We start from the raw sequence: 18,507 nt of genomic DNA on the forward strand, positions 1-18,507 counted from the left end.
AGAGATCATCCTCACCAAAAATCAGCCCATTCCAAAACCTCTAACTCATGTTTTGAAAAATGTTTTGCCAAAAAGTCTGCTAAAAAGTTTGCCATTGAACTCTACCCATAATTAATAACATACATGTCTTTAGACAATTGAATATAGAAATAAGATTTGCTTAACTAATACCAAATTTCTGGATGAGGCTTTTTTGATGATGGACATTTTCATTACCATCACTATCATCCCGATGAAAAATGTCATTCTTGAACCTTCAATCCTTTTAAGAACAAACATCTTAATATAATGCAGCAAAACATGTTAATTCTAAAAATATGAAGATATAACACACATCACAAATCTATCCAATATCTCAGGATCCATAGCTACAAGATATAGACTAATATGGAAGAATTGAAGATAGTTATAGAAATAGTCTCATTAAGCTCCCAGATTTCCCTCACTTTGACTTCGGCGCATAGAGAGATCCTTTCGCAAGCCTAACAATTTGCTACCCAGCTCCAGATAATGATGGCGTTGATGTGCTCCTTTAGTTCCACTTGGGGGTAGGCGCCCAAGACGGTCCTTGGACCGCTTAGGTGAACTCCGCAGAACTGTATGACCATGGCTGGAAGAAGATGATGGCTTGCTAGTGTGTAAACTTGGGGTTCCCTTACGGGTGAGCTTATGTTCTGGTCTTAAGCCTCGATCAAACTGATGGGAAGTAATGGCTGACCGAGCTGGGCGGTCTGCAATCTCTTTCAATGAGCCGGCTTTGATGGGTCGCTTGTTGAAGTAAACCAGATGAGGAAGAAGACCTTGTAAATACTTCTTAAGTTGTTCATCTCCTACATTCCTCTGGGCTGGGTTGCCTTCCAAGTTAATCGCTTGTAGAGAACTGTAGTTAGCTGCAAGTTGGCCAAGACACTTAGCCGTTGAGATTTTGTTGAATCGCAAATCCAGAATGTTCAGCTTGAGGAGTCGGTGGAGACCTTCAACCTCACTAATTTTGTTTCCAGCAAGATACAGTTCCTTTAGAGAGGAACAAGAAGCAAGGCCTTCAAAAGAGAATTAAAAGAGTAGATTACTGTCAGAAATGCTTTATCGGGTTTATGAAGTGAAACAAAGACTGACCATGCCGTGCTACTTGCTTATGGTAGGTAAATTGGTCTAGGTGGGCTGAAATTGGTATATCTCATACCTAATGAGATTGTACTCAGAATCTCAATTATATGATTTAAATAGATTTTTACATATAGTATGTGTTATAATGTCATCAAAGGTGCCAACTTAGCAAACTTGGTAAGGCATATGGAATGTTGATCCCACAAATTGGGGTTGAAACCCATTATACCCACCTTCACACTGCCCACTAACCCCTAGCTTGCCTAGTAAAAAAAAATTGTTATGATAACATCTGTTTTGTTGAAATAACAGCTCAAATTCACTAGAGGTTTCCTTGAAATATGTTATTTGCAGATGACACACGTTTAGAGATGGAGTCAACGTAAAACTAGAATTCTTGGGGTCTGTTCTGGATTAGAAGGGCTTTAAAATAAGTAGATCAAGACAGCATATGAAGTGCAACTTCAGTAAAAGCACAGAGAAATGGACGGCTTAAAATTTATGGCCAAGAAATACCCGAAAGTGACCATTTCCATTGTCTTTGTTATATTACCAGTAAAGATTGAGAGATTAAGCAGGTTGTTGCCCATAGAAGTAGAGCTGAATGCTTAAAGTGGGTGATTTTCTGAATGGTTAAGCATAATAGAGATGAAGATGCTGAGGTAGATGTGTAAAAAGACCAAGAAATGTGAAATTAGAAAGAAATGTATTCCTGAAAATGTAAAGGCAGCCCCAATAGGTGATAATTTATAGGAAACTGTCAATTAAGATGGTTTTGATCATGTGCAAGCAAGGCCAAGATCAGGCCCAATTAGAAAGAACATGCAAGTTGAAGATTCTAAAAAGGCGAAACAAAGACCAAAAAGGACGTAGAATGAGATAGTAATTGCAGATTTGAAGGCAATTGAAGTAACATAAGAAATCACAGTTAAATTAGAATTGAATGGAGGAACAAGATTCATTTAGCCGACCCCAAATTTTTGGGATAAGGTTTTGATGATGATAATAACATGTTATAATGGCTTCTACAAATTTATGCAACTCAAAATTTGTTTAGAATTGGAATACTGAAGCAATATATAAAGCATCCTGAATTTTGCAAAATTTTGTATTCACAATTTCATATGATCATGTGTTTCAATATGCGCAATCCATTTGTTTGATTTGTAAATGAGAACTGGGAGGCACCTACTGCTCCACATAAATGTTAAAATGAAAGAAATGATGTTCATCATTGTCTCCACATAAATGCCAGTTCAAAATATGCCAAATATCAAACTGCGGGCGAAAATGCTAGTTCAGCATGCCATACCATGACCAATTCGAAGAATTCGGTTGTAGCTCAGGTCCAGTACTCGGAGACGCGTAAGTTCACGAAAACCTTCAATAGTAGAGATACTGTTTTTCGCCAGATTTAACATATGAAGACCTCGAGGAAGAGCACCGGAAGTCATCCTCACTGAAACAAAGATGCATAAAGATCAGTAAATAAGAAACAGAAAAGGTAAATGCAATCTGATAATTCATGAAGCATTAATTCACACCAATTAAGTATTAAGAAACACCACTACGTACTAAATAAACTATTATTAAGGTGTACCTATTCCATTTCCGGATAAATTAAGCACCTTTAGGCTAACAAAAGCACTTAGAAATGGGATCACAACCAATCCAAGATTTGTAAGCTGTGCTGATGTTGAAGTGGCAGTCAAAGAAGAGATGTAGTTTTTGGCAGCTTCCATGCCATGGGTGATCCTAGCATCCAACTTTGCAGCAGTCACACTTCCTGGAACATTGGAACCTTTCTTTACCTTATCAGTTGAATGGGACGATTCACCGATTTCTTGCAAAGAACTACTATCTTCGAGGTCAATCATGCTAACCCATTCCTCGATTCGTTTGATCTTGAATTCCTTGCTTGGCAATTCATCCCACCTCTGGACTGATGGTTCCCTTCCATCATTTTCTGTCATGTCTACCTCATGATCCATTCCAGGTGTTGTCCAGTCCTTCACTAAACCATCAAAGTCATAAGAATTTTTTCTATTATCATCTATATTATACTCTCTTTCTTGATCTGCCACTGCATGAGAGCTGACCTCATGATTTACTAACTCTTTTGTGTGTGCATATAGAGCGAGCAGATCCTCAGAAGATCTGCACCGAAGTCCAACATATGCATGACTTGGTGAACCTTCACCAGATGTAGGTGAGACCACCAGATTAGGCAAAGAGCATGATTTTGAAATCATGGATGGCATGCCAGGAATATGGTGTCCAGACACTTGGGTAGCAAAATCTCCGTGCTCTTCTTCTAGTTGCTTTGGATCCCCAATTGAGAAGATGGTTTCGTTATGCACTGGGCTATCATTTCCTCGAAAAGATTCTTCAAGAGTTTCACCATATTGGTTAAAAAAATTCATACCAGGTTCCTTGCTGCCAAACGGTTCCCCTGTCTCATTGTGGTCAAGAGCATCAAAAATTCCGATGGACTTCTTTTCATGAAAACCTTGATCTATCTCGTCCTCGGTATCAATACCACTTGAAATTCTTCCTTCTCTGTCTAAACCACTTCCTAGAGACTGACTTTTCTTTATACAAGCCCTATGATGAACCTCTATACTTCCCTCGGGACTGAAACTGTTACGCATTTCCTCAGATTTCCAACAATGATCAACAGAAGGGGAACTAGAAACTTGCTCCACACTTGTATTGGAAGGATTATCGTAGTGTGCTTTTGAAAGTAATGGGCTTGAACTACTAGGGACAATAGAAACTTTCAGAACTCGATCCTGAGATGAACAATCTTGACTTCTTTTTAGCATTGATTCTGCAGATCGTTGTTGAACTTCCTTCTGAATAAAAGAAAGGAGGTGCACAGTCAGAAAAACTCATATCCCCTACACCCTAAAAAAAAAGAAGAAGAAATTTTCAACTTCAATGGATGGCCATGGTACTTATTGTTCTACATACCTTTGATTTGTGGTGATGGATGTGTGTATTGAAGCATGAAAACCTAACCATTGTGATAAAATAGATAAAAGCTTCATTCACGCACTAATAGTTGATAAATAACTGTGATGACCATTAACGTCCACGGGTGCAAATTACACAAGTTGAGAATGTTAAACCTGCAATCCAAATATCAGAAAGTAGGCATCTACCAAGCTTTCTGGATCTATTAGACACGGGCAACCTTAGCCATAGTCGAGGGACAAACCCTCCGAAACACGACACAATCTCCAAATGTGGGATGATCTCGATCTCCTCAACACACACACTTTAATCACCCCGTCATAGATGCCCCACACCCACTTGGCGGTGCGAGAAGAGTATGAATTTTTAGCAGCGGCCAGAGTGAAAAAAATGCTTTGTCAACTAAGAAAACCCAACCCCAAGCATAGAGAAGAGATGAACACCTGCCACACAGAAACAACAATACATGGAAATGTATAATACTTCAGAACCAAGGAGTGACAATGAGTTTTACTAACATCAAGATAACATAAGAAAGAAAAACACTTTCCTTACTAACTAAGCTTTTAAGTCTTACTAAGGGTCGTTTTGCTCAAATGGATTACCACGTAGGCAATAACACCATAACCCTCTAGATTTCATGGAAGAACTCAGATCCTTTTTTTTTTGGGCTTCATCCGAGGTTTTGAAAATGGACGGCTACCAAACTTCCACAGACCTCCCAAATTTAAAATTAAAATTCAACAGTGAAAAATAATTTTATTTTGAATTTTATTTCAAAGTTCATAGAATTTTGTCCTCTACAACCCTGTGGCATCGGAGCATGTTTTTGGATGCCACAAGGTGAGTTCAACGACCCTTAGTAAGAGTTGCAATCTTACTAAGTTAGTAAGGTTAGTCAGACTCAATAAGAAACTTCTGTTTACAGTGGCTAAGCAAGACATGCCATTGACAGGTATAATATTGTCAAACTTCCACACTTAGGAATTACCAACATTGCAACCATAGAATACAAAATGGGTAGAAATCAATACAAAAAACACACATTCCACCTGAAATCAAGCTGTAAGCCTGTCTTTAATGAGATCGATAACTTGGTGATGGTGGGAATTGAACCCAGGTCTATGGGATCATCACCCATAGACTTTACCAACTAAGCTACCTGGCAAAGCCTATGGATGTAAAAACACTGAAAAAGGTCGTATCAAGAAAAAAAAAAATTAAATACAAAGACATGTCAAGGAGCACAATTATTATTATTATTGTTTCATATCTTCAGTTAATGGATCGTGAATAAACTTAATCAATTGGAAGATGATACAAAACATGAATTTACAATTATACGAGATGATAAGGAATTTTGAAACCACGAATTCCCAAACCCAATGGGTTTTCATTTGATTTCGATTTGGATACCATCTCAGATAAATCACCCAACAACCCAATAATAAAATTGGGTGAAAGTGGATATTGAACCCAGGCCAGGCCTGTTTTAGTACCACTCATGGAACCCTATCAATATTATTGAAAAAAAAAAAAGATCTTTGAATAATATAAATTGATTCACACCAACCACAACAGCAACAACAGCATCAACATCAACATCATCATCGTGAACAACAACAACTAAAAAGATTGTGAAAGAGAAACAAACCCCTCTCCAGCCAGATTGTAGGAGTGATTCTTCAGAGAGATTTGAAACCTCGGAGACTCAGATCTCAGGAACAAAAACTTATAATATTTTGTTTATTAAAGAAAGAAAACGAGAGGCTTATATAATATTAATATCATTTGTGTAGAGAGGGAGAGCTAAAAACAAATTAAAAAACAGACAAAACCAGAGACCCCAGAGACCAGAGAAGACGGGGAAGGCAAGTTCAACTCTTAACCCTAATGACTGCGAAGTTTAAGGTTGGCTTTAAATGGGTTATTTAAAAAAAATATAATTAGGAAAATTATATAATTAATTGTTCTAAAACAACGGACCTGATTAATTTATCCACGTTTTCTTTCTTCAAATCGAAGAAAAGAAAAGAAAAAAAAGGTTAAATTCGAGTTTCTTCAAAGCTTATGTTCTCTGGTTCTGTCCACACGTACTCATCCTTTTCGCCGACTGTTCTCGTGGATCCCCTTTTTTTTCTGCAAAATTTCCATATATTTATACAATTTAAAGCTAATTTAGACATACCCCCCTATGTTTTGTGAATATTTGAGATACCCCTGTATTTTCAACTGATGAATGCCGCTTGACTTAGTTTTCTATTTTAGACTTGCATGAAATGACCTAAGTGGCCTCATCTTCAACCTTCAGCCAAAGAACACTTGTTTTCAATTTTTATGGTAATTCATTTTTAATCTATTCTAACCTTATTTTTCGTGATTTAGGCATGCCCCACCTTGACGTTGGTTTTGTTAGAGATATTAGCATTAAATGAATAGAATGTTCACAACTAATGAAACTCCCTTTTCAACATAACAATTTAATTTAATTTTTTATTTTAATTTTAAAAGAAAGATGGGTCAACATCTTCAATCTTCAGGATGAAAATATTGATTCTTCGACAACTTTCAATTCCCTCCATCCACACACGCATGCGCGCGTGCGCACACACACACCCCTCAAAATCTTATTTGTTTTCAACCTTGATTATTTATTTATTTATTTTTTTTTGTGGCTCAGGTCATATCTGTGCTTTGCAATCCATAGACTACGGTATTTTTCAAGGACCAGTCTTGAAACACATGCAACGTCCGAACATCACACACACTAGGTAAGTAAGGGTGTGCCCTTACGAGTGGTTCCTGAAGAATTAATGATCATACTGGATATCGAACCCATTATTTATTAACATTAATCACTAACTTATTGGTTCGAAGTTGCCATTGAACCAATCCCTCATCCTTTATTTATTCGGTAAAGTCATCAAGGATGAAGATGAAGTATTAAAAAAAAAAAAAAAATCAATTTCGATCATTTTTTGTTCAACCTTACGTTATTTACCATGGTCAAGATGCTAGTCATCTTTATTAGAGTAAAAGCCTTCTAGTTTTAACCACTGTTTTAAAATTCAGAAAAGAAGTCGAACAATTAAGTACCGACTCGAGTGAGTAAAATAAAAATATAATAAATTTATAAATATTTTAAAATATAAATATATATTTTTATTCCAAAAGTATTATATACAACCAAATAATTCAATCGAATTTCTGACTTGTAGGGCTAAAATTTGAGTTGACCCGACTAGTTTCGAGAATGATTTTAAAACTGAAATTTCTTCTATGTGTGGTGCACAGGGCAAGAAAAAAAATGTGGGTACCGCACACATTGGACGGATAATATCATCCATTAAGGGATTTCTGATCAAATTTTGGTGATTAGTGGTTGCTTTCAATGTGAATGTAGACACAATTTATAGGATATTTCCAAACAAAAAGCATATATTTCCTAACAAAAAGTTATTGAAAAAAAAGAGAACTTCTCTTTATATTTGACGATTGTTTTTACAGTAAAAATGTCTCAGAGACAGAGGAGAAATACCCCCAAAAAGAAGTGCCTTTTTTTTATTTACCGAATAATTTTGAATGGTTGTAAGCTACTGTGGCTTTATGCTCAAATGATGCTTAATAATGCAACAAATTTTTAGTAAAAGCTGCTTTATATTTTATCATAGTTTATAAATTATTTTGTTCCTAAAGATTATTTTAGAGAGTCTATTGGCACCCCAATCTTTATTTATTACATCTCAATTCAAAATAAAGAAAATAAATGAATGATTGAGAATAAATAAAAGTTGGGGTGCCAATAGAAGCGCTCTCATTTTTTGTTGTTGTTGTTAGATTGCTATTTTTTCGATTTTGGATTTTATACAAGTCTAATCACAAATGTAAAACACTACTGAAATTATTTGAAATAGTGTTATAATGTGAGTTGTAATTTTTGAAGAGTGTGTTTTAATCTTTAACTGGCGTGTGATAAATAATTTAAGAAATTGGGGTGTCATAAGTAAAATTTGAGATACCAATAGCAGCTCTCTTATTTTAAGATATTTTCAATAACAGAACATCCATGTAAGACTTGTGGTCTAAAATTGAGGACCCTCCTTAACCATTTTTTATTAAGTCTATATTTTGTGAAATCCAATTTAATCCTATTTTTGCTACTTTTACTTAATATAATAATATTAATAGTATTAAGTTAAAAAAGTGAAAGAGACTCCATCAAGCTTTTACTTAATAATAAATAAATAAAATAAATAAAGAGAGTTGTTATTGCCAAACCAACTTTTAATTATACCATACCAATTGTGTGTAATTTTTTAATGATTTATATAAGAATTGGTATGGTATTAGTAACAATTGGTGTGGCAATAGTAACTTTCTAAATAAATAATAGAAGAATAAGACAGTAATATTTTTAAAAAGAGGAGATTTAGATATAGCCATGTTGGGTGAATATTCGAGTTAATCCTGTGTTCTCAAACTAGTAACATATCCGTTTGTCCTCAGTCTTCTGTAGAAGATTTAAATGAAATGACCTAAATACCCACAATTTCAATATATAGCCAAGAACCCTTTATTTTTCTCTCCCGTCTTTCATCTTAATTAAAGATCTTCAATCTCTAAGATAAAATTATTAATTACCTTGTCTACAATCCTTTGTCCTCAACCTCTTTGGAGAAATTTGTGATCCAAAATCCATCGCTTCCACTACCCCTAAAATCCTATCATGTTAGTGAGGTTTGAAAGTTGAGATAAATAGAATATTCAAATTGAAGAAGAAGGTAAAAGATTTTATCTCATAAGTAGAAGATGATGAATTTTTAGGTAGAAAAATTAAGGGTTTTTAGTAAGAAATTGAATATGAGGGTATTTAGGTCATTTAATTAGTCTTCTAGAGTAGACCGAAGTTTGGAACACATTGGGGGATATCTCAAATATTCACCTAAAGATGGAGGGTTTCAAAAAAAAAAAAAATCTTCCACAGATGTTGATGGAAGATCTTCTGTGATTCTTAAATTTTTTCCATCTCTCTCTCTCTCTACAACCATTCATTTACATTTACCATCAACATACTTTGTAGACTTCAATATGTCTGAAAATTAAACTCTGTTTCAAAAACCTAATTCTCTACTTCTTGGCAGATAACACTATATATATACTCTCAATCACCAAAGAAGTTGTTGTTATTGTTGCCGTCATCGTTATACATTGCTCTCTCTATATTCTCAATGAGTTCATGAACAAGGTGATAACGATTGCTAAACTTCAACATTGGAGTCTCGTTAAGCTTGTTGGGTTGTTGCATTCAACGAGAAGAAAAATGTTGATCTATGAATACATACCCAACAAAAGCTTGCATTATTTCATTTTTGGTTTGTGTTTTTCTTAACTCTTTGAAATATTTAAATTAATTGGATTCAGTTGTACTTCTATTTATGTCAATCACTACAACTCCTCTTGTTTAAACTGATCACTAAACATTAGTTTGTGTTAGCTTGGATAAATTTACTAGATAAAAATATCATAAATATAATCTCATAAAAATTCTTTTCTCATAATTCACCAATACTTATCCAAAATGATGTCATATAGTGGTTATATGTCTCCTGAGTATACGATAGATGGACACTTTTCTGTGAAATCTGATGTCTTCAGCTTCTGTGTCTTAGTAATAGAGATGATAAACGGCGAAAAGAACAGAGGGTTTTGCCATCCGGATCACCATCATAACCTTCTAGGACATGTGAGCACTACTGGAAAAAAAAACCTTTTTTTTCATTCTCTATATAACATTAATGCCTGTTGTTCATAAAAAACAGGCACTATATTTTTTTTGAAACATTATTTAAAAATAAAAATAAAAATTAATGACCAATAATTTGGATTTAAACTGTTTCAGTCATGGATTCTATGGAAAGAAGGCATGGCCTTGAAACTGATAGATGCATGTTTGGAGGATTCATGTGTTGTATTGGAAGCATTACGATGTATCCAAGTGGGCTTATAGTGTGTGCAAAAACTACGCCTAGCATGTCATCGATCTGTGGTTTTTATGCTTGGTACTGAAAGTTCATTATTGCCTCAACAGAGTTTTATTTTGAAGAATTTTGTACGAAAAATGTGTTAAACTATCACATCATTGGATGGTATTTTGTACAATAATTTGGAGGAAATCCATACCAAACAGCACTCATTTATGATTGAAAAGCCTAAAACTTTTGAGGGTAAAAATGGTGCTTCTCAATATTTATTGAAAGTCATGCAAATAATTGGAGGCACCTTAATCTGAGCAGACACAGCAGACTTCACTCTCATACAAGACATGTCCTTCAAAGGGGAAGGAAGTCGTATGTATGTGATATAATACTGTTTTCGAGTATCAAATGGACCATATGGATCTTCCAAATTGGCATCCTACATGTCAAGAACACTCGGAATTGACAGGTTTTCTAAATTTGCAGTGTCAATCCAGGCTAATTTTTGTCAAAATCAAAGTGGTTAAAAGTTAAGGTTTTCTTTTAGGGGCTTATACTATGAGAAGTACATAAAAAGATACTGCCTTTCTCTAATAGCCAAAGCTTTCTGTAGATGACTGCTTTAGTCCCACAACACCCAAACTCAACTATGAAACACTTTTCAAATTGACAAGAAAATTTACGACTTTGGGTATAATACTTTATATGTCTGAGAATTTTATGCAATTCTGATCCAGGAAGATCTACATACATAATCTATAATAATTTGGACATAACTGTCATATGGATTTAGAATTCGATGATTCCAAAAGCGTTGGAAAGAGGACTCAGAGGATGCAACTTATGAAATCGTTTCGACATTGTTTGCCCTTCCGAAATCATAGTCAAAGTTGAATTTTCTATTTATAGAATCTTTGACTGCGAATAATTCTAATTCGATCGTGATTATGAAGTTATGGCAGAAGAGAGTTTTAACGTACTTAAGATTCTTAATCCAATTAGGAAGTAAGTAGGATTTTGCTATTTTTAGACTTAGTATAAATAATATTTACTATTTATAGTAAGTACACAATTGGAATAGAACTAGGTTTTGCTTGTTTTTTCTTCTTTTATAAATACCATTGTAACTCTGTTTTGGGGGAGAAATAATAAAAAAGTAAGCATTTTATTCTTCTTCTTCTTCAATTATTTTGATCTTGTTTTTCAATTACCGAGGATTGTTTGGATTAAATTCTTACAACAATGAATTTGTACAAGGAAGAAGGACTATTTTACTCCTAGCTTGCTCTCTCGTGCCCCCTCGTCTAATTCTAGAGTAAGAGAAAAATGAAAATCACCATGCATCCTCATTTATTACCCCTTCTAAGGGACATATAATGTGCATCCTGAATACAATTTTACATTTTGGCTTGTGGACTTTGAAGTGAGGACTGAGGTGTACTTGCATTCAAACAAAAGCATCCTTTTCCCTTCTTGATATTAAAATATGTTAGTTAACGTGCTTCTCCCTCCTTTCAATTTGTGCTACTCTGAACTTTGAGGTCCTACCACAAAGCTTTAATTTTGTCAACGATACCAATTTCATTTGGATATCTATTGGTTACAACCAAACTTTCTACAATCTCGGCTCTATCAAAACCTAACGTTAGACCCATTTGCTCATGTGATTTAGTCCATAATTCATTGTGTGTTTGTGTATACATATACACACAAACTAGAGTTTTCCCATGCTTATCACACATGCATCCTCTTTGAGGTTGGTGGTAAAAGGAGAAATAATAAAGTTTGAAAAATGAGGTAAAAGAGGGAAGATAGTAAAATTGAAGGTATATTATTGAAAAATGAGGGGGGAAGAGGAAAGGAAAGACAATAAAGTTGAAGGGGGTGGGTAATGTGGAGCCCACTCTAAAATTGTATTTGGAGGGGACGTTTATCCCTTATAATTGTAGTTAGAATGAGATATACAATTGTGTTTTATTATATAGCCTACAGTTCACCCATTCCGTAGGCACAGGCATCCTCTTTCGGATTTGTGGGTGAAAGAGGAAAAACAATATATTTGAAAGGGTATTATTAAAAAAAAAAACACAAAAGATTGAGGTTATAGGGGTAAAAGAGGAACAATAGTAAAGTTAGAGGGGGTGTAATTGAAAAAAAAGGTTAAAAAATGAGAAAGTAAAATTGGAGAGATATTATTGAAAAGTGGGGGGAGACAATAAAGTTGAAGGGGTGAGGAAAGAAACCACTATAGATGAGGGGACGCTTATCCCACAAGTGAATCCTACAATTGTATTTTATTATATAAATGGACCAAAAACCTCCATCACTTTGGACCACATGTCGATGTGGAACCAAAAACTCGATTGTGTGCTACATGGATGTAAAGCATAAAATTTTACAAACTTTTAAAGAGTAACTGAATCTAGACTACATAATCTAGAGGGCTGAGGTGTTGTTGGAACCAACATGGATGTCCACATGGTCCAAATGAGGACCTTTGTCTAAGCTAAACATGGTCCCATGGCCCATGAAACCTTTTATACATGGGACGCAGACCCAATATTTGAGTAAGATGATAGAGTGAATATATAAGCTCTACATGGTCGCCTGGTCCATGCAACCTTTTATATATGTGTATGTATGTGTGTGTGTTTGTTTTGCAGACCCAATATTTGGATAAGATGATTGAGTAGATATTAAATAGTGGTGGTTTGGTAAATACTAAAACAGGTGGGGTTAAAAATAAAATTATAAAATATATTCATTTGACAGATCGAAGTGGGGGTAGTTTGAGATTAACGAAATCATAGGGGGACAAACAGCAATATATATGTTTGATTGGCAGGCTATCTTACTTCGTATAAGAGTCGTGATGAATGCACGAAGTCTTGATACACAACTGACATAGTAAGGGATACACAGGAAAAAGATGTGCAGTTTTGTGCCCTTGCCACGTCAGCCACATACCCAACAACATACTAAGACCTCATTACTCTTCATACAAGCAGAAATAAATAAATAAAAGCGGTGGGATTGCATTTCTTGCAAAAATCCAAATGATTATGATTTGAAGAAAGACTGCATAAATAGAACGTGGGATATTCTTTTTCTCTGGACCACCGACTACACAATCATGAAATGAGTTGTGCTGGGGTGACACAAAGGGAGACACAAGGGTGACAAAAACTCGTGGTGTCGTGCATATTACTGTAGATGCTTTTTCTGCGAGATACGAGTAAAAAGCATCTATGGTTATGTACGTGTCACCTCATCATTTTTGTCACCTTTGTGTCTCCGTTTGTGTCATTCCAGCATTTTCCTCATGAAATTTGCATGTTGAGATTCCCTTTTGTTTCTGTCACCTGAGCTAATTAACAGGTGCAACGTGCCTGTCAAGTGTCAACTCAAAAATTGCAATCTAAACCATCCATAATTATGGTTTGTTTAAGAAAAGAGGACAAAATCCAAGTGGTTTTCACCTTACATCTTATATATGTTAGGTCTGAGATTTGAATTCTTAAAAGCACTGATTTTTATGACTTAAGTAAAACGCAAAGTAAGAACATGATATTAGACAAATTGCAACATATATTCACATTTTATTGGGGAAAGAAACGAGACACATGGTGGACATGTAGCTCCTCAAGATACAAGGGTTCGTTCGAAATCTCGCATACTTGGGAAGCAAAGACTAGTTTAATCCTTATTTCAAAAATTAGAAAATTTTCTAATCGAAGAAATAAAGGTGCAGATCTATGAAAGAATGTGTAGAAAGAATAGGAGATGTTATGCAAGTATCTACAAGACTTAAATTAATGCATGTTTGGAGTAGGTATAAAGGGTCCCACAAAGAAAATTCTTTATCATTTCAGTCGATGGCATGTGCAGGGGTGGATTGGTTGCACTACATGTGATAAAGATGTGTGAACTTAGGAACTTATGATCACCTTACAATTTACAATTACAGGGAGGCATATTAAATCAAGGATTAATTCCTTCTAAATTTGGATTGAGAGACTTCTTTCTATGAAGGTTTCTACGGGTATGTTTGGTAACACTTCTGAAATTTGGAGTATGAAGTCTGAAGGCTATTTTCTAATATTTGGAATTTGAAATCTGAAATCTTACTCTGGAAAAGTTGTTTGTTTATTATTTTTAAAAGCTTCTGGTTACAAATAGAATTTAAAACATAATGGCCATTTTGAAAATAATACCCTTTTGTAATTCTAATAAATTGTTAATCGAAAAACATAACATGTTATGCATAATGAAACCATCTACATATTTAATTTCTCTTTCTAACACATCAAACACCCCAAAAGCATTATTTTCAATTTGAATTCATACTTGAGAAATTACATTCTAACAAGGTAATAATCAAACAATAAATAATCATTCATTTTCTAGTTGAAAAATATAGTTTCATATAAAAATATAAGGTTTTTGAACATGAAATGAGTGAAAGGGGAGATACTTTGACAATATAGTTGTAGAGGAAGGAGAGGTAGAAAAGAAATGAGATGTAGAAAAGTTAAAAAAATAATGGTTTTAAGTTTTGTTCAGCATCCCTCCATCGCTTGTTCAAAACTTTTGAATTTTGGTTTTGAAGTCTAAAATCTAAACCAAAACAAATAGAAATAAAGCTTCTAAAGTCCAAATTTTAAAGGTGGACTACCTCCATTCAGACTTCAGAAGTGTTACCAAACATACACTAAGTTTAACTTTTTCTTGCCAAATTAGAACTTTCTTTCTCCTTATATCTTTCTATGAAGGTTCTTTCTCCTTATGTCTTTTAATAAAGGTTTCTAAATTTGACTTTTCCTTGCCAAATAAGAGTTTTCTTTCTGCTTATATCTTTCTATGAAGGTTTCTAAGTTTGACTTTTCCTTGCTAAATTAGAACTTACTTTCTCCTTATATCTTTCCTTATTGTGGAAAATTGGTGAATGACCTTTGAAGTTATTTGTTTTTGTTGACCATGGTCCTAGGGAGCATGGTTTTAAAACTCGTCCGAGATCGAGACGTATCGCCCTGAGTTAACTTGGTATTGAAATTGAACGAGACCAACTCACAAAGTAACTTTTTGATCGAGATTTATGACTTATGTTCAATTTTTTGATTTGTCTCACGAGATGTCTCAAACGTATCAGAAAACTTGTTCGAGACGATTCGGTATCGGGCCTAGACGAGACGAGACATGAAACCGAGTTTAAAAACCATGCTAAGGAGTGGATACATTCTTGGCTCAGTGGGTATACAATCTTAGTTGATCTCAACAATTGAAAGGGGTAGAGGGGCATTAAGAAAGAAAAAAAGAAGAAGAGAAAATTACTTAAATGACCTTCACGGAGGGACTTCATTCTAAATAGTCTCAAAGTTTTCAGTAGTTGCTTGCATGATTTTAAAACTCGGTTTCACGTCTTGTCTCGTCCAGGCCTGATACTGAGTCGTCTCGGATGAGTTTTCTGATACGTTTGAGACGTCTTGTTCAAAAAATCAAAAAAATTGAACATGAAGTATTAAATCTTGGTCAAAAAAGTGACTTGTGAGTTGGTCTCGTTCAACTTTGATACCGAGTTAACTCGAACAATACGCCTCGGTCTCGAACGAGTTTTGAAACCATGGTTGCTTGGCAAGACATCTGGTAAACTTTTTCTTTCTAAATAGTCCCTGGATCTCATCTCCCACATTTCTCACGATTGAATGTCCTAACCGTTCAAACTCATTGTTTTAATCTAAAAATTGGATTTTTGACACCTCAATCGAATTTCAGAGACTCCATTTTGTCAAAAAGGATTTAAGAAAGAAGAAGTCATTTTCAAGGTTCTTTCAAATATTTTGAAAATGTATGTAAAAAATTAAGTTTTTTTTTCCCACTTTTTTTCTTAGTTTTTGGATGAAAATCAATCAATAATGGTTCTTTTGGGTTGAAATCATTTAAACAAGTCGTTATCTCAAGTTTTTAGTTGATTTATCTATGTGGTCGGAAAAACTCAAAAATTGAAAATGGGTGGGTTTTACTAGTGTCGAGTTTACCATTTTTTATTTAAAAAAACGGTGAACTCGACAACAATTACAAAGCATCGAGTTCGACAAGAAATAGAAAGTGGTGAGTTTGACAATAAAAAATGTGAACTCAATACTAAATAAAAAAGTATCGAGTTTGAAAGTAAAAATTATGTACTTGATATAGGGGACCATTAAGAAAGAAAAAGTTTACTAAATGTCCTATTAATTTCATGTGCAAAACTTAAGTATTCTTTAGAAAGAAACCCTTTCGCGATGGTCCTTTATGTAATTTTCCCAAATTTTTTTATACTAAGTAGTACCTAAGTTTTGAAAGAAATCCATTCGTCAGGTTCATTAAGTAATTTTCCCAATTTTCGCAATTTTCTAATGTAAATGTGATTCATGTCCATTGAAACTACCTTAGTCATGATCTTCCTTGACTGAGTTAATCAAAAAGTTGTTTTGTTCACTTTAACAGAATTTTTGATCAATAAAAAGCTTTACTTGTTGTGCCAAATGAGAGTGGATATCCTTAAAAAACACCAGAGATGTCAATAAAGAGTCTTCCACTCCTTGTTTTCCTCTCATTGTTCTTAAAATTCTCCATTGCAGCTAACACCATTACACCAAACCAATCAATCACTGATGGCCACACCTTAGTTTCGTTGAACCAAATTTTCGAATTAGGCTTTTTCAGTCCTGGTAATTCGAAGAATCGATACTTGGGTATCTGGTACAAGTTTAGCCCAGTTACAGTAGTATGGGTTGCAAATAGAAACAACCCATTAACAGATTCGTCTGGAGTTTTAACAGTAACAAACGACGGAAATATCGTCCTTCTCGATCGAGCAAAGAGTGTTATCTGGTCTTCAAATTCATCGAGAGCAATAGAGAATCTGGCTGCTCAACTTCTAGACTCTGGAAATCTTGTTTTGAAAGATGGTATCTTGGGTAAGTCATCAAGTTTTCTATGGCAAAGTTTTGATTATTTATGTGATACTATGCTACCGGGCATGAAGCAGGGTCGAGACTTAAAAACGGGCGTTAATAGGTATCTGACTTCGTGGAAGAACATCAACGACCCTTCTGTTGGAGAATATTCTTACAGCATGGATTGTCCTGAATTACCTGGTTTAGTTCTACGTAAAGGATCGATCAAGAAATTTCGAACCGGGAAATGGAATGGAGCTCGATTTGGTGGCCTTCCATATTTTGGATCCGATGCAAGCATAAAATCCACATTCATCTATAATCCAGATGAGATGTATATATATTATATGATGGAGGACAGTGACAGCTCCATTATTACAAGGTTTGTTCTGAATCCATCGGGCATGCTTCAACGCTTTACATGGAACCATCACAGTCTTGATTGGATTCCTTTGTACACAATGCCCAAGGACCAATGTGACAATTATGCTTATTGTGGCGCTAATACTATCTGATACATAAAAAATACTTCATTGTGTGAGTGTTTGCCGGGTTTCACACCCAATTCATTGCTAGATAAGAGTGGGTGTGTTCGGAAAACTCCATTGAATTGTGGGATGGGGGATGAGTTTGTAAAGATTAAAGAGGTGAAATTGCCCGATACAGAACATTTTTGGGTGAGCAAGAGTATGAGTCTCTTAGAATGCAAGGTGGAGTGCTTGAAGAACTGTTCTTGTATGGCTTATGCGAATTCAGATGGTAGTGGAGGAGGTAGTGGCTGTATTCTCTGGTTTAGGGATTTGATCGACATTAGACAGTTTGATGATGATGGTGAACATGATTTATATATATGGTTGGCAGTATTGGAACTAGGTATGAAATTATAATTTTGTGCTTTAATTCAATGAGTTTGGGAAAAGCTCTGTTTCAAAACCTAATACTCCATTAGATTCCCAATCATGAAAATTTTCATTTTTTTCGAAAAGTTTTTTGTTTTTTTGTTTTTTTGTTTTTTAATAGTACGTTTGATTTGATAAGATTGTAATAAGCTTTTTATCCAAATATTTACTCTTTGTAATGTGGTGGTGTGTAGGATCAATCAACAATACCAATAAGAAGAAAAGACGAGTGATATTGTTAGTCATCTTATTAGTAGCTTCACCCATGCTTCTCTTGGGGTTGGTCATCTGGTGTACTTTTCGGAAGATGAGGACAATGAAAGGAGGTAAAAGAACTTCTTAAAACATTTGAATATCTACTATGATAAATTATGTAATTCTACGATAAATTGTAGTGCAGCCCTGGAGCATTACCCTTTGTTTCCTTTCTACTAAATCAGATCTCCGATCATTTTTCTAATTAACAGGTCGTAGCGAAAGCAAGAAGGAAGACCTATAATTACCTTTGTTTGACTTGAAAACCATAGTAAGTGCCATGGACAACTTTTCTTATGCAAACAAGCTTGGAGAAGGTGGTTCTGGTTCAGTGTACAGGGTAATTTCTCGGTAGTG

General features: G+C 34.8%; 1 protein-coding gene and 1 pseudogene across 3 annotated transcripts; one reads left to right on the plus strand and one right to left on the minus strand.

Annotated features, from left to right (window-relative positions):
- Positions 1 to 280: 280 nt before the first annotated feature.
- LOC147411424 (Outer arm dynein light chain 1 protein) lies at positions 281 to 6,216 on the minus strand. Of its 2 annotated transcripts, none has more exons than XM_086448528.1 (5): positions 6,070 to 6,216; positions 4,081 to 4,526; positions 2,708 to 3,962; positions 2,420 to 2,566; positions 281 to 1,040 (listed from the first exon to the last, which is right to left on the minus strand). In XM_086448528.1, exons 2-5 carry the CDS (start codon positions 4,129 to 4,131, stop codon positions 424 to 426), a joined length of 2,070 nt encoding a protein of 689 aa, XP_086304654.1. In that variant the 5' UTR covers positions 4,132 to 4,526; positions 6,070 to 6,216; the 3' UTR covers positions 281 to 423. The 2 variants fall into 2 exon arrangements, with proteins under 2 accessions (XP_086304654.1, XP_086304646.1); XM_086448520.1 differs by having other exon boundaries at positions 5,738 to 6,216.
- Positions 6,217 to 16,603: 10,387 nt separating this feature from the next.
- On the plus strand, positions 16,604 to 18,486 carry LOC147411425 (S-locus-specific glycoprotein S13-like; annotated as a pseudogene). The gene is made up of 3 exons (XR_015181153.1): positions 16,604 to 17,869; positions 18,090 to 18,221; positions 18,363 to 18,486. The product of XR_015181153.1 is annotated as an S-locus-specific glycoprotein S13-like (transcript).
- The last annotated feature ends 21 nt before the right edge of the window (positions 18,487 to 18,507 follow it).

This window comes from Akebia trifoliata, chromosome 1 (assembly GCF_017979445.1).
Source record: "Akebia trifoliata isolate Shusen 1 chromosome 1, ASM1797944v1, whole genome shotgun sequence".
Lineage (NCBI taxonomy): Eukaryota > Viridiplantae > Streptophyta > Magnoliopsida > Ranunculales > Lardizabalaceae > Akebia > Akebia trifoliata.